The sequence below is a fragment of the Ambystoma mexicanum genome, chromosome 8, assembly GCF_040938575.1.
Source record: "Ambystoma mexicanum isolate Mex_15411 chromosome 8, UKY_AmexF1_1, whole genome shotgun sequence".
Lineage (NCBI taxonomy): Eukaryota > Metazoa > Chordata > Amphibia > Caudata > Ambystomatidae > Ambystoma > Ambystoma mexicanum.
Window position 1 is genome coordinate 982,124,887 of NC_090929.1, and position 17,713 is coordinate 982,142,599.

At 43.2% G+C, this 17,713-nt stretch overlaps 1 protein-coding gene across 1 annotated transcript in view; it reads right to left on the bottom strand.

Moving 5' to 3' along the window:
- Nucleotides 1-253: 253 nt before the first annotated feature.
- The window catches only part of C8H1orf50 (chromosome 8 C1orf50 homolog), a 165,607-nt gene continuing 148,147 nt past the window's right edge, over nt 254-17,713 (bottom strand). The window contains exon 5 of the mRNA XM_069610888.1: nt 254-797. Within this exon, the coding sequence (XP_069466989.1) occupies nt 612-797 (186 nt within the window). The 3' untranslated portion in view covers nt 254-611. The remainder of the gene's footprint in view (nt 798-17,713) is intronic.

The window sequence follows — 17,713 nt, forward strand, 5'->3', positions numbered from 1 at the left end:
TACAGAATGGAACCAAAATGTAGTCAAGTCCTTCCATAAAACGCCCCACCTGGCCCAAACTGGCCTGCCCCAAACTGTTTGGAAATGTCCAATCAGCCTGGGATAACCAGCATCATCTACGAAGGGCATATGCATCCCCCTTCTTCACAGGCACCCATGGTAAAGATCCCCAAAATATTTCTTTTTAAAAGGCAGAGCAATGTCAGGCAAGAGGAAGGGGCAGTTACAATCATAAAAAAATCATTCATGGAGCTGGGAAGATAGGGTTTTTAATCTTAAAAAACAAGCTGGGATATAATTTTGGGATAATAAATATAGGTGCATAGATCATATGATATCCAGTTTTTGTTCCGAATCAAGGCCATTCAACACATTGGGCTTCTCAAGAAATTAATGACTGGGTTAAAAAGCGTGGAGTTACAAATTGAAAGGTGGGCTGCGACACAGGCTTTTATTATTTTAAAAACACCTTCTTTCTGCTCCCACATCACTTAATAACATTATTTTCATGATATATACAATTGATGAAGCTGTCATACATGGACTACATGATCAATAACCTATCACAATTTCAGTCATTTGCTCTCTTGCAGGTTCGATCTCCACCAGCTTTAATTGAGGAGTCCTTGGAAGTTGGGCTCTGCGCACTGGGGCAGTGCAATCTGATTGCTTAGTAGTTTGTCGATGATGTTGATTTCAGCGTCTCGTTTCTCAATGCCCTCAAAAGGGGTCCATGACATGTCATGCTGCAGCTTAAAGGCACCGAGGAACTCGTGAGGACAGCTGGGTCCCCAGTCCTACAGAAATACAACATATACATGTTACAATAAGTGCTTAGCTTTATATTGCATATTACTACAATGAACATGCTTTAATAGTGCTTTTTCCTAGCCACACAATGCAATACGATAAGCATATGGAATCAGTTCACAATTCCTCCATTAGGTGAACAGTACAAAAGTGTAAAGAATTTGTTTCAAATACAGTTGGACACCTCAGACCTTAAGTACAGGAAACAGTACTAAGAAACAGTTCTCAGCAGAGGGCGCAGGAGGGCACTGTGGAAGGGCTATCCGAAAATAGGTATTTCCCAGCCCAGTTTCTATCATCTTACTTATGTGTGCAAACATATTCACATACCAACAGAAATGTATTTTAATTAGCATGGGTTTTGTTAGGGAGGATTTTCAATTTAGTGCTAAATTCCTCCCACCTTAGAGACCCCCAGCTCTTTTGCTGAACTTTGGGACTTTGTACTTTCAATTCTATGGCCCCGATTCATGGATTATTTGCGCCAAAAGAAACGGGATTTGAGCGCCATTCTTCCCGCAAATCCCTGTTTAACAAATGGGGATTTGCAGGCAGAATGGCGCACAAATCCCGTTTTTTTTCCGGCGCAAATAATCCATGAATCAGGGCCTATGTGTTTTCTGTGTTTTTTTGGGTTGTGGAATCTGACAAACTCCATAGGCATCATCTTTTACATTGTGCCACACAGCACCAATTAAGTTGCAAACCTCCCCCAATAGCACAATCTCCATTCACTTAATATATAGACTCCCAGGTCATCTTGGTACCTTTGAGGAAGACATCACCTCTCTAATAGCTGAGAACTCTAAGCCATCAGCACAAACTATCATCCTCAAAGATTTTAACCTTGGGTACAATGACCCCAAGCCCCTCCCCAGCCTCCTCCTTAGCTAACGCTCTAGCTGAGAATGGCTTGCACAACTTAGCTCTCAACCCACTCATCAGAAAGGTAGAATCATCGACTGGGTAGCTGCTCTCAATTGCAATATTACCTGCAAAGCCCCGCAACCTCTCACATGGACTGACCACCATCTAATCCCATTAGATATTAATATCAACAACCTAGATCCAAAAAAGTGCCCTACTGCACCAGCCTGTCCGACCAGGAATAAGCGTAACATCACTGCTGAAGCCTTAACACCTTTGGTCCTTCCCACTCTCAACACACTTCCGGCCACAGCCGACCTTAACCTATTGGTCAACACCTACAATAATTCCATGGCCAATGCCATTGATGCCATCGCCCCATTGAAATTGCGCAAAGGAAAACCTAGAGCTCATTTGAACTCCTGGTAAACCCCCGAACTCAAAATATTGAGAAAAAAAGAAAGCTAAGCTAGAAACACTTGGAAAACGGCACCATCTGCTGAAAACAAAACCAATTTTACGAATATCTCCTCCTTATATAAAAATGAGATAATTCGCACCAAGAAAGAAGCCTATGACATTAGGATAAATCAGGCAGGATCCTGCACCAGAGAACTTTTCAATATTCTAAAGGAATTAGAAAATCAAAATCCACTTACAGATACATGCACGAAAGACAAACACTAGTGCACCAGGAACGCCCTTGCCAACAAAATCACTGGGCTCCAAACCAAAATAGAGTTTAAACGACAACAACTCACCAGTAGCAAGTCTACCAGCCCAAGTACACCACCGCCCACTAACACTAATTTAGGTTTCACATTCAATAAGGTTACTATACCAGAAGTACAAAAAAGTATAGCCTCTCTAAAACCGTCCAACTGCAAAGGGGACAGCTGCCCTGCCCAGATTATAAAAGACGCAGCCAGAGATCTATTCCACTTTCATCTCCAAACTAATAAACCTGTCTTTCTCCACTAATTCTGTCCCTAGTAACAATCATGAAACAATCATGGGTTCTCCCACTTCTAAAAAAAACAATCATTAGACCCGGCCATACCCACCAATTACAGACCTATCACCACGGTCCCATTCTTGCTAAAAATCCTTGACAGAGTTGCCTACCTGCAAATTCAGGACTACCTAGAGACAAACCAACTGTTAGGAATACGTCAATCTGGCTTTAGACCTCAACACTGAACAGAAACTGCCCTTGTTGACCTCAAAAGTCAGACTGATGAAATCAAAGATAAAGGTAACGCTGCCATGCTACTCCTTTTAGACCTCTCAGCAGCATTCAACTTGGTCGATCACAAAATCCTTTTCAACCACCTATCTTCCGCAGCTCACTTCTCCTCCTCTGCTGTCATGTGGATACAATCCTTCCTGGCTAACAGAACCACGAGGGTCTTCTCACCGGTAGCGGCAGCTGACCCTATCCCTATCACATGTGGTGTCCCACAAGGCTCATGTGTTTCGCCCACTTTGTACAATATATTTACAAAGCCACTCTTTGACAAACTGGACCATCTGGGTGTCACCTACACCAATTATGCAGATGACACCCAGATACTCCCTACCCTTTCAGGTAACTACAATACTGACGTCATCCGGATTAACGAAATCTTTTCCATCATTCAGGCATGGATGGCCACACACGGCCTCTGTCTGAACGATGAGAAAACTGAACTTCTCCTTATCGGTTCACCCAATAACCTACTGAAACTTATCCCCAATTACAATAGCATCATCATCAATGGTAACACTATTCTCATTGTTAAAAGTGTGAAAACCCTTGGCTTTTATCTTGATGCCAACACTAACCTCTCCAAACAAATTAACATGACTGCCTCAGCCACTGCCTACACTGGTAAGCTGATCAGGGCCTGCAGACCTTTCTTGTCCTCTAATAGCTGCCTCACATTGGCCAGGGCTCTTATACAGTCCAAACTAGAGTACTGTAACAGCCTATACCTAGGCGCAAACCAATCCATAATTAATAAATTACAGGTACTCAAAAATAACGCGGTACGAGCAGCACTAAACATCCCCAGGCGAGAGCACATCTCTACCACCAGAAAAGCGTGCAAATGGCTCTCCATACAAAAAAAAAAAAAAAAAGACCTAAAAATCATCTGTCTCAGATACAAAGCCTTAAACCATCTAGCCCCTCCCTATCTCACCAACAAATTTACCTTGAAATCTGCTGCCAGAATTACTAGATCCTCTAACACATTATGCCTAACGGTGCCCAGATTCACCTTAAAAAGAGCTGGTGGATCCAGTTTCACGGTCCTTGCCTCCCAACTTTGGAACACCTTCCCACTCAACATCAAATCTATTGAGTCCTTTCAGTCATTTAGGAAACAGGTAATTAGATGGTTACTGAATAAAGACTAGCATTCGCCATCTTCCCTCTACTATGTCTGTTGCTATTGCCTCTGCCGTAACTGTGCTTTGTACTTACAAACTGTATACATTTCTAACTGTATACCGTATATAATGTACTATGTAACCGTGTAACGAAGCGCCCTTTTACCTCTAGGTCCGGAGTGCTATAAAAATAAATAAAACAAACAAACAAACCTTCAGTGCAGTGGCACAGTGAAGTCTTTCAGATTTCCCAAAGATTTAAATACCTTCTCTTTGATAAACTGTTTCCAAGAGCAGTGAAGTGAAATTGGCTTTACTTACATTTGTTACTTTCTAGACCCAGCACAGACTATCTTACAATAGGGTACTGGAGGGGTTACTTAGTATCCCACTTGTCTGGCTTCTCATGTAACAATTTTATGTTACCTTTTCCTAGATGAATGGCTGGTGGCAGTGGTTTACTTTTAACTACTGTGGTGTGCTTTTACCGCGGGCTGCATTTGCAGCTGCAGTAAAGCACCCAAGGGTGCCATTTTTGTCAAAATGGCCCTGGTCGTCTTTTTTCGCCATTTCTTTGTGGAAAGGTCCTTCTTGAGATATACTCTGCGCGTCAAACCAGGTTTGGTCCCTTTGTTCGTTTTGTCTTTCGCAGGATTCACGAGTGAAGCCCGCCTCAGGCTCCAGGGTGTCTGGTGGGGGCAGGAAGCAAGGGAGGTGCCCGAAACTCCCTATGTTTAGTCTCCTAGGAGACAGGAATGCACTCCTAGGTGATTGGCAAGCTGGCTGTCGGGCAAGGACAGCCACCTTGCTGGGTGACCGACAGCTAGGCTGGAATGAATGGGAGAAACTTGCATAAAAAGGCGAGGCTTTTTGGCTTGGAAGAGATAGTCGACCACTGGATGAAGGAATCCAAAGAAGAACTTGGAAGAGACGCCTGCTGCAACTCCTGGACTGTTGGTTTGCCCAGTGAAGCCCTGCTGCTGTGCTGAAGCTCCGAATTCGCCTCGACTAGAGAAGCCCTGCAAGGACGAATTCTCCCCTAGAGTTGGTGGGACCAATCAACTCCAACGTAAGCCACCTGGACATCCTCTCGGAGTTGATTGAATTTGCACTGCCGTTGCTGTTGGACACCGTAGAGCCAGAGAGAGGAACACCAGTTTGTGTGCATTGCTTTTAAGATGGCCAAGAGCTCCAGGAAGATCCTCTGGACTACCAGGAAGTAGGACTGACTGAGCCTGAGCCACGTCAATAGGGTGCAGGACCCCAGATGCAAGGAAAGCCCACCTCGACAGCCAAGAGTCTGCAGTGTTGCTATTTACTTAGACGCCAGGAGCTGAAACCGCCAGGTGCCACTGAATAGAAGTTGGTCCTTTTCTGTCGCCGACCGTCCCGTTGCAGGGCAGGAATCCTCCAGACGTCCTCCCTCTTGTCCCCCACGACGGAGGCCCAGGAACACAGGATCTGCAGAGCTGCACAGGAACAGAAGTCGGCCAAAGCCTTTATCTTCTAACCAAAGATATTGTAAAGTCTAAGAGAACTTACCTCTTGTTGTGTAACCGCACTTGTTCTCAGTTGGGACTTTTCGTGGTTGATTCTGTAGAGTTGCTAACAGCTTCTTTATCTCACAAGCCTAATCAGCTTCTGGCTCTGCTTTGATTTCTTTTTTTCTACAAAGACTTCTAAAACATTGTGCAAGACTTTTACCTACCTGCAAGAATTGTTTCAGCTCACCAAGGCTTTTGTCCAATAGACTTTGGCCTGGCCTGGCTTAATGGATGACTCTTCTCCCCTCTGACTGTGTTTTTCTGTCTTCCTTGCAGGAAGGGGTTAACTTGCTTTGCATTGGGGGTTATCAAAAGTACTTACCTGCTTCAGAATATTTATGAGATCTCTTGTTTTGTTTTAATAATCCTTTTCTTTGACATACTCCTAAGTATTGCCCTAAACGCAACAGTGATATATAAATGTCCACAGTGTCCTATTTATTTAAGTCACCTGAGGGTGTAGGAAGTGCCTGTGTGCCATCCAAAATGGGTACTTACTGATTGAGGGAAACTAAGAGTGTGTATTTTGCAGTGTATTTGTGTGTTACTGTTATATTTCCCCTTCTGAAGAAGGCTTACTCAAACTGACTGTTAAATTACTAATTGTTTAATCAAGAAACCTTGTGTGTAAGAGTTTATTTGAATACTTGTCACTCTGAATCTCTGTGTAACTCCCCCACAGCTCACATTGATCCCTCTTGAGATAAGGCTGGTTGCTCAACTTGCTACCAACCTGTGTAGTACAGACTTATACCAAAGGTTGGGTTCCTATTGCCAGGAGGTCAGGGTTGTTGTAGTGCACCCAAAGGGTACTGCATACAATCTTGCCTAACAGGATTATTGCTCAAGATAAACCGCAAGTGGATGGTATGGAAGCCGGGAATTCAAATTGTAATGCCTGCCCACATACCTTGTGCCATCTTGAGAGAGCCCTCCTAAGGAGCTTTTGCTTTTTTTTTGTTATGTACCCTAAATAAACCACCCGTCTAGCTCTCCGTAGGAGAGCAAAGATATTTAAGCTGCAGCGAAAAGAACTTGACAAACCAGTCCTTCAGTGGCCAGTGGGGCTGGGTCAGTGTCAAGAGATGCAATGCATTCTTCAAAAACCCTGCCTGCCCCGGAGAGAAACCGTCATAGTTTTCTCAGGACGCTTCTGGTTGCCACTCTTTAGGACTTGAAGCCTTTCTGCACTAAAACAAAGAATTATGGGTTAGGGAAGATAACTTGCGCTCAAATCACTGACAATTAAGGATTTGAACAGTGCTAAAGATGTATATCACTATGACAAATCAAGCAATATGAATTCAAAATTTTAAATTAGGATGATGAACAGCAGACAAGTGTTTCGACCACCTGGTTGTTTTCTAGGCTGTATATGACATGTCAATTAACAGAATTAATATATTTGTTGAGTGCAAGTAATATTAAAAAAATAAAATATAAATAAAAATATTGAATCATAGTAAATATGACATCATATTACAAATTAAATTATAGAACATACCAAACATGTCACAGTTCAGGTCAGGGACGGAGTATGAAGTCAAATGTGTATCAATGCAAAGAAAATAAAACAAATTAAAATACAAAACCATACTAATTGTGAATAGATTCAAGATTGGTGACACCGAAGATCAGTATTGTCAGTTTGCTGTGGTAAAGTGCGTCATGCCCCACACTCTTGATGAAAAAAGAAAGAAGAAAAAACGGACAGATGTGAAGCCATTGACAGTACGAATGATAAGTATCAGAAATTGTGATGAATAATAAGATAATAGGTCCTCTCCACAAAATGATCAAAAAACATCCCATGTTCTGCAGAAAATGCACTGTGCTATTAGTATTATTGTTCAGTATGATTGCTCCTTACTGCAACCACGATTTAGAACAAAGTATTGGTGCAAACCGTTAAATGTTGAGTTATTAATATGAGCTGTGATGAGGGCTGAAAGGTCACACTTATCCCACTATGCTCAACCAATGTCTCCTTCTCCGTTAGTAGGACAAGATGTCAAAAAAAGAAGGAAGATGTAATATGCTCCACATTGAAAGTGTGTGAATAAAGGCCTAATTGACCCCCTGGCAGTATTAGAAATGGAACATACCTTAGGGAAATAGAAAGTCTTGTAACAAGTAAAAATCAAGCCATATACGACGGTGTGGTTAGGTTAATCCAACTATAATGGTGATATGATCTGTAATATAATCATACATTACAGTCACCTTGAAGTTCAGAGAATATCATGGTCAAATCCCATTGCCCATCCTTTGAAAAGTTCCTACCTGTAATCTGGTTCCCCTGGTCTATTCCAGATGACAAATATAAATTTGAAAAGTCGATGGTATGGATGGGACTTGGATGCTATAAAGTGTGCGTGTGCATAATCTTAGACAGAACCTGAAAGGATAACTAAATTATCTTTGGTGTTAGCGATTGTCTAATGAAGAAACAAAAATGCATGATCAGGAATACTCAACCCTGCGCGTTCCCACTTCTAGCAAGTTGTCGCTTCTTCATTTGATCTCTGTCCTCACTACATCAAAGTCAAAATATTATGATGAGAACCCTTGTTAAGTATTAGGTTAACATAGTCGTTAGATAAGAGAGCCACGTAGACCCCAGATGGCAAGCTGGCCACATGGCAGAAGCTCTTACCTTAAACGCATATAGACCCAAGGCTCGGGATAGATCCCTCGAACATAGTCACTTGGCAGCTGCCCGAAAAGTAATTTTCTTGCGTTGGGCCACTTTCACATTCTGCGCGCAAAAATAGCCGGAAGTACGTGCATAGGAGAGCACCTATTATTCATCACATTTTCTAGGACTCCTCATTCGTACTGTCAATGGGCAATCAGGATGGCTTCACATCTGTCAGTTTTTTCTTCTTTCATCAAGCGTGTGGGGCATGACGCACTTTACCACAGCAAACTGACAATACTGATCTTCTCTGTCACCAATCTTGAATCTATTCACAATTAGTATGGTTTTGTATTTTAATGTATGATTTTTTTCTTTGCATTGATACGCATTTGACTTCACCCTCCGCCCCTGAACTGTGACATGTTTGGTATGTTCTATAATTTAATTTGTAATTTGATGTCATATTTACTATGGTTCAATATTTTTTATTTACATTTTATTTTTTGAATACTACTTGTACTCAAGAAATGTATTCATTCTGTTAAATGACATGTCATGTACAGCCTTGAAAACAACCAGGTGGTTGAAACACGTGTCGGCTGTTCATCATCCTAATTGAAATTTTGAAATCATATTGCTTGATTTGTCATAGTGATATACATCTATAGCACTGTTCAAATCCTTAAAGGATAGTTCCGGGACTTTTTTTTTATTGTCCCTACGGTTCGGCCATGTGTTTTTAAGCATAAATCGGTAGATCGTATAAAACTTTCCTATGGACCTTACCCGACTTTTCGTCCATTAACGCACTCGAAATCAGCTGCCATTTTGTGATAATCCTATCACTTTCCGCATCGCCCTGGCTGACCTGCTTTTGCGGCACTAAATCAAATCCCCCGCCCCTGAAACAGACTTTATCAAAACATTCATATTCCCCGCCTCTATCCGTGACGTGACTGTGCTGCGTAGGCAAACGCGCCCAGGCGTCTTCTACGCGACTCCACACAGAACCCGGAAAACAACACAGATCAGCTCACAACACAGCGCGCCACAATTCGGAATATGAAACTGTACTTTTAAATCAAACCGCAAGATTGTAAATTTGGTAAAGTACATTTATTTGACATCAAATGTTTAGAGAATATTCAGCGATTTGCATTTTTCTTTGCTCTCGATCCAAAATAGTTCGTCTTGAGGCAAGCGATGTTCGTGTGCAGTACACAGGGTGTTGGTTTACGATAAAATAAGCTCCTCGGTCGCACTGATAATCGCATGGCTGTTCCAACAACGAGGCACTAGGCCACCACAACGGTCTGTATGTTGCATCTAGCTGTTAGTACCGCGTAAGGGCATACTTGTACTTGGCGATCGTCCCATAAAATGGTCAGGGTGGTAACGTTGTTCACACGGAGAAGCAACTGGCGGCTGTAAAAGCCATCCGCCGGTGTCTGGTACTCGTGACACGGACAATAATGTAGAATGTACCTGTTTTAAAAACATAAAAAATGAAATTAGTCTCACCATCAGATCTTTATTAAAATTATTCATTTTATATATTAGGTCGGGAAATTATTTCATAGCTAGGACAGTGCAACTGGGTATTATACGTCATTTCCAGTAACCCACCCCCTCTCCTCCGCCTTTTTCAGAGCCGCCTGAGCGCCAGTGGACCACTTCGTCACTGATATGATATAATATGGCATTTGCAACGCACCTATACACAAGTGTTTCAAGGCGTGGCGAGGCAGGGGGGGGGGACAAGGAGAAGACCGACAACGACCCTACTAGGCCAGGTGTAATTCAGATCGCGCAAGTGCAGGGGTAGGGGGAAGGTAAAAGTGCAAGGGGAAGGGGAGGGGGGAAGTGGAGTACAAGGTAAGTAGCATAAAATAATAAATACATAGGGCCAGCTGGTGGCGAGTGCAAGGTAAGTGAAGAACAAGTGCTGGGAAGGGGGGGCTGTAGGATACTGAGACAGTCCCCCAGTGCAGGGGTTGACAGGGAGGCAGTGCATGTGGAGAGTGGAAGGGCCCAGGACCGAGGTCGCAGACAGTGGACCAGTTGTAGCAGGGGAGAGGGAGAGAGAAAGCAGAAGCAAAGAGGAAGGTTTTGAGGTTCTTCCGTAAAAGGAGATGGTTCTCCTCAAGATAGTGCGCGGTACAAAACAATATGCCACATAGAACGAACAAGTACAACTTAACCCGTCTTTAAAGCTACTGTATAGTAATTAAATTGCGGTATAAACTCATCTAAAGAGTTACTTACATTATATTTGCATTTTCCATTGTGTCTGTGCGTAGGGCAGCCCCGAAATACCACTCCTTCTATGCCGACGTTATTTCTTCTAATGAACGAACATTAAATGGCTTTCGTTTCTGAAATTATATTCATTATCGTTTACGTTATTGCACCACACCCCCAAAAAGAAGTCTTTCGGGATGGTCCCGGCCTGTCAAGGTCAAATAACAATAGAACCTTATACTGAGTCGTGGGCCATTCCGGCACCCGAGCAAAAAATCAAAGCAGCTGACCTTCACTTTGAACGAGCACACATTCCTAGTTAGCTACATTCAGTGTAAGGCCATCTCACAGGACTTGAAATTTACACTGCATCTTTGCATTTTGTCTGCGTGCTTTGCAGCCCCAGAAAACCATAAATACGGAGACATTCTATATTTTTTGAAAAATGATTTATATTACTGTTTGGTTTAATTTAATGCGCAAATGAACAAGATGGAATAGACACATTGCATGTACACTGAGCAATCACTTTTATTTACACAATACATAGCTACACATATTCAATGGGCCTGCGACATGAGGAGACTCGAGAGAACAGACAATCAAATTACAATCATTTAAACCGCGATGTGTATTTCTCAATGAGCTCTGCTTTAGGTGGACATGGAACAGAGGCAATGTTGGGTGGCAATGCAGTTGTCCCCTGCACAGGTTCGTTCACAACTCCATGTATGTGCCTATCTATGACATCGACAATAAGTTTCTCAATAAACTCATATTGCATATCCTCAAAATACTGGTTTGATCACCCATTGTTTACTTCTTTTAGTGAAGGCCTTATTGTAGCGAAGCGTCCCTAAAGTTCCGGTCGTCCTACTTTGTTGACGGCCAACATTATGGTTATGTGCCAAGACCGCTAGAAGAGTCCGATTTATCATGCCCTCCATGCCAAAATGCAATCGTTTTGGCCTGTACTTTAGGCACATATTGTGGAACACCTCCAAATCTCCTGTGTGGCAGAATTCCGTGAGTCCCCTCAAATCTCTTGTTATAGTTTTATCAAATACAATCTTTTCAATGGCTTTGTGAGTGGGTGATGAAGGAATCAACCACTTCTTCTTCCGTGCCTCCTCTGTGGACAAATGGCCATGTTCACAATTGTGGAAATGTTGGTTCGTGTTCCAGCGGTGAACGTTGCTACAGTGTAGCATTACTGACCGCCATTTTTCCAGTAGAATTTCCAACGACCCTCCAGATGTTTTTGAGCTCCACCAAAGATGGTTGCTGATTGACTTGGACCACTGTGAAATACCTTGCATATCTTTTTTTTTACCTGCAGCCGACATTTTTTTATTGATTGATTTTGCAAGATGCCATACGTCAAATTGGTGATTTATATTTTTGTACTCTTCTCTCATTGTCTTGGCAATTGAAACGTGTCTGTCCGTGGCCATCAGGTCGATCACCATTCCCCGCGATTGTAGTTCTTGCAATGATGCTACAAAGCCAACTTTCTCCATGGCCACTGAGGATGTACTTTGTGACACCTGCACGACCACCGAACTCACAATTTTCTTACTTTCCATGTACTGAAAGTGGTAGGTGCAGTACTTGGCTGAAAATCCTGGGCTGTCGCACTGTCCATCACCGGCTAGCCTGAACCGTTTGCCCACAAATGTACTTTCAATAGACATTTTTTCCATTCTCCAAGCTTCGCTAATGGCTGGAAATAGATAATCGGTTTGGTATTTGTAGAACTGAGTTTTCGCAATGAAATGGATTCCCACAAACTGAAAGAAATACTCTAACTTTTGAAAACTTGAACCACTAAAAAGTGCGGCCGCTGCACAAAGTAGATTGCCTGCTGGCAGTTGCCCCAGCATGGGTTGTGCAGACCATGAGAACGGATGATATTGTGTACAGGTGGCATGTATTTTAAGGTTAGTGCCTCGAATTGCACGAGTCACATTAATCAATGGCTCCCCACATACTTCCCCCACCAACCAAATGCCCACATTTCAGCATAATAATAATATCAATCAAACAACTATCGAATACAATGAATTTGGCCTCTTTCCTTATACTGTCACTCTGCATCCCAGCTGGTTCGGCCTGTAACATTGAGGACATGTCACTCACAGTAAAAGGTACAATCTCTGATATCATCTTCCGCTATGTTCAGTGATATTGATGGTGTTTCATTGTCGTCCATTACATTCTCTTCCATTGAAACATCTGTTCCTTCACCGGCGATGGGAGAAAAAAACAATTTCTTCAACTTTCTCGCGGTCTTAGTTTTTGCGGGTGTGGATTCTGTGAATTTATCTCCGACTGCATCCGAACTACCAGGAGGACATTCACTATCAATGACTGGTGGTGGTATAGCTCCGTTGTCAATCACTTCATATTCTTCCCATTGGCACGATGCATCTCCAGTCTCAAGTCCCTGCCAAAAGGTTTGACAAGCAACATCTCTCATTCGCTTCACTGTCTGTGTAGATCTAGTTCGTACACCCACTCGCAACTAGAGGACAGATTGGAAAAGGGATGTTCAGTTTAAACACAACTTACAGTATTGAACTATTAACAGTGAAAAACAACATAATATAGTGACCGGGACACTAACCTTCTTTTGCTTTCTTTTCTTTGAAACTTTCTTGCCTCGAACTTCAACATCTGGACGCTGTTGCTCCGACTCGTGTGTGCATGTCTCCACTTCCTCTTGCGATGCAACGACTATATTTTCACGATAAGCACATCCATCACTCACTGACGCTCCATCGACTCCCTGAAACATAGAACTTTCATTAGTATGTATAATAACATTGAAAACACAAAATGTACTTGGGGACCAATACCCACGTACATCTCAATAGCAAAACACGAATCAACGCATTGTGTAGAACATTCTAACGACAATTATTCAGGCATTGTTGATCTAGTTAGATGGAACTGTCAAGATCCATACCTCGGGCTCCGCATAGACTTCCATTGATGATATTATTGAAGATGACGCTTCAGCAACTCCCTGAAACACAGTAATTGCATTAGTATGGAAAGAACATAAACTTTGTGCAGGCGTCAACGGCTCATCTGAATAGACATGCACAAATGATCAGTTGTCAAAAATAAATAATGGATATTTAAATATGATTCGATTTGCTCGATCGTTGGAAGTGTCACCACCCAGAGATCTGCATCGACTACTAGGGGTGATGTTCTTGTAGTAGAAGCTCCGTCATCTCCCTGAAACATAGTACTTGCGTTAATAAAGAAAGAAGTATAGCGGATGTAATCACGTCATATGATCTCGCTTGATCGAACTGTCAGTATCCTACCTCGGAATGCATAAGAACATCAAGGGACGCTGTAACTGTGGTGCACACTTCTGCAAGCTGTTGCGCCGACCCGTAACTGCATGCTCCCCCTTCTTCTTGGACTAATGCTCCATCGACTCCCTGAAACATAGGACTTTCATTAGTAATGAACACAATATTGAAAAAAGAAGACACATAGGAGGGCGACGACAGAAGGACATATCAATAGCTAAAAACGAAAGAAACATTGTGTGTAACAATCACGCTACAAGAATGCAAGATCTGATGATCTCCATTGATGGAACTGTCCGGAAAAGTACCTCGAGCATCTGAGTGACATCAACGGTTGTCGTCAATGCGTTGGACTCCTCAGCATCTCCCTGAAAGACAGTACTTGCATTATTTTGGATAACAATAATTAAGTTTGTAAACAAAGACTAGAGGACGAGTACTAGGGTGTACCATTAGGTAAAATAATTACACGATAAATTAAAAGTATTGATTTACATGCCTAAAACAAGTCAGTGGCAGAATAGCTAAGTAAGATTACCCGATAGGCGCTTGAAGTGGCTGATGACTGCAATAACGACACGGATGGAGAATCTTCCGCCTTCATTTTGAGTGGATACATAAATGGGGAAATTATTGTTAGCTAATGCTACACACTACCGCAAGGCCGAGAGCTAGATCCGTAAACTTGACTCACCAGTGGAGGGATGTGGACGAATAGAGTGGGAATAGCGGTTGGGAGCAATTTTCGCCTCGCTCGCGGTGTGTTCTTCTTTATTAGCAATGATGTGGAGTACATGTCTGAGCTAAAGTGCCTGCTGCAGATGCGGTATCGATCACCCCTCTTGTCCGCAAAGACTTCTAGGACTCTACTTTCAAGCTCAGACGGTGGATATCCGCAATATCTAACCCATTCTCTTATCTGATCTATTGTCTTAGGGAAAACATGCATTATAGTACCTTCAGATTTATTATGGGTCTTAGAAGGGCAACCGCCAATGGAACAGGCAGGCATTGTGGAAAGTTCTGAAAAGTAAGGATCAACAATTCTCAATGAATACCAATGTGTTAAAAAATTAAATGACACATAAAAGGTCCAATGCAAGGTTCGTTTAGGTTCTTGGAACTATACACGTTATTCACATGTGGATAAGTATAGGAACAACAACCCATGCTCTATAGACTACTTTGAAGTGTACATGGTCTTTGGCACCTCTTGGCCTTGATCGCTCCCCGACAGCTCCACTTGCCAGCGCAAGTACCCCGGTGCGAACTGCCTTTGATAGGGCGGGGGGTGGATTGGGGCGCTGGTCGTGCAGACAAGACACAGGAAGACTTGTGAATGGAGACACACTTATGTGGATTGCAGGGGGGCGTCCAGCGTGAGGGGGGATGCTTGGCAGGAGACACGGGGTCTGGAGGTAGACATGGGAACAACAACCCATGCTCTATAGACCACTTTGAAGTGTACAGGGTCTTTGGCACCTCTTGGCCTTTATCGCTCCCCGACAGCTCCACTTGCCAGCGCAAGTACCCCGGTGCGAACTGCCTTTGATAGGGCGGGGGGTGGATTGGGGCGCTGGTCGTGCAGACAAGACTCGTTTGCCGCAGGGCCTCACCAAGGAGAGGCCATCTAACTGCATGTAAGAGGCAGGCTGCAGGATCTAGTACATGGAAGGCAGGGGGGTGAGTTTATAAATACCAAATCAAATCAAATCAAAACAACCATTGTTAAAATATATGTTGGGTTTTATTTTAGATATTAATTTCAATTGAACATAAATAATAAACATTACACATTGTAAAGTTCCGGTTGCAGCACATCCAGGGAAAATCTGCGGTATTGTCCACTGTCGCTGGGGAAATGTTGTCTAATGGCAAGTACCGCACAGGCAGGTATTACTCTCCGAACGCGGTGTCCGAGCCTCCCGTGAAGCCACCAAGTGAAGCAACGATAGGCCACCAGCCTGTACCACCTGTGAAAAAGAAAGATGCAATGGAACCAATTTACATGCGTTCGAATGATATGTAGATGTAATTTTATATGTGGGAGACGACCATGAAATAGTAGTGGCATCACTGACATCACAACCAGAGTATACTTACTCGTTACTCGGACGAACAGTGCCGCGAAGTTCATGCATAAGCACCATCATCATCCTCAACACGGTCCGTGAGAGGCACGCTTCCCCGAACTCTGGCAGCTCGGTGATGCATTGCGGACTTGGCTCGCCTTCCGAAATGTAGGCCAAGCACCCGGAATTTTCACGGCAGCAGCAGTTCTCCTCCTCAGTTGGCATTAGCTCGCACCGATTGCACGTGCACCAGGTGGAGACGCCGTCCATGCGACATGGTCCAGGCTCTTCATCCGTTGACTGGTCCTCCCAACTGCCGTCCGAATCCCCATCGTTTTCGCGTGCTTGCCTTTCCAGTAGTTCCTCCTCGGTGTACTCGGGCTCGTACATATACGGCATTATTGTAGCCATTGTGTGGTAAAGAAAGTAAAATAATTTACAGAGATGGTACAGGTGTTCACAAGGCCTAGAAGCGGCGAAGGTAGCTGACCAGAGCACAGAAACGAGTCACAGAATACTCAAAGTAACACAGAGAGAGGAATGGAATCGGAAATCGGCTGCTGTGTGTTGTGAAACGGTGTGTTTATACTTATTGAGGAAAGAGGCGTCCTGCCATTTCCATGGCGACACTCCATTAGCTGAGGCGCAGCGATTGTTGACACGAAACGTGCTTTGGCGTTGGGAAATGGGCGGTGCGCGTCTGCTGATGTCAGGCTCAGGGGCGGGGGGTTTGATTTAGTGCCGCAAAAGCAGGTCAGCCAGGGCGATGCGGAAAGTGATAGGATTATCACAAAATGGCAGCTGATTTCGAGTGCGTTAATGGATGAAAAGTCGGGTAAGGTCCATAGGAAAGTTTTATACGATCTACCGATTTATGCTTAAAAACACATGGCCGAACCGTAGGGACAATAAAAAAAAAGTCCCGGAGTGGTTTGAGAGCGAGTTACCTTCCCTAACGCATCATTCTTTGTTCTTAACTTTACAAACCCTGTGGGTGGTTTGTGGGAACAGCGTGTTCACTGCCAATAAATCCTTTTTTTAATATGCATATCCTAACCTGAGAGTGGTCAATGGCGCACAGGGGCCAGATCAAACCCACAATTTTGATTCCTTTCTGCACTAAAACACTTACATTTCTGATGTCTTTAGTACAGCATCACAATTGCATCATGAATACATAAAGAATGTCAAAACAAAATTAAAAGGTTTACTTTGTCGACCACCTTATTCTGATCTGTAACCCAATGAGTTTAATCCTTTTCCAGCTTGATCATTAACAATGAAGTCCATTTTTGTAACATTTAGACTGGGCATTTATTGCTTAGCTGCTGCTCTAGATCGTGCTTCTGTGTGAACTGACAGAACACCATCATTGGTACAAGATAGCAATTTCTTTAGCCCCTCTCCCAATTAAATAACTGGGTCTCTAATTTAACAGCAATCTCAACCCATTTCCAAATTCATCATTAAACACAAACATACAATCTCAATAATGAAATCCTTCCTCTAGCTCTTGGAAATATCATTGGCTGCAAAGAACAAGTTACTTACCCCTGGTAACATTCTTTCGACTGAATGTTCCTCCCACGTATTCCTCATCTTTTGATATCTCCAATATCCAGCTTCAGCTGCTTCAGAAAACCTTTTCGGCAGAGGGGGCTGTGCATCGATGCGGTTGACTCGATGTCCCTCGAGGGTCTCCGTCTCAAGGATGATGTCATCGAAGGTATATATAGCACTCAAAGCGCCCATTGGCTTCAGTTCTGTTTTTTCGTGTCAATTCTTAAATAGAACTACCCACATTAAAGCGGATTTGACCATACTAGACTCTGAAGG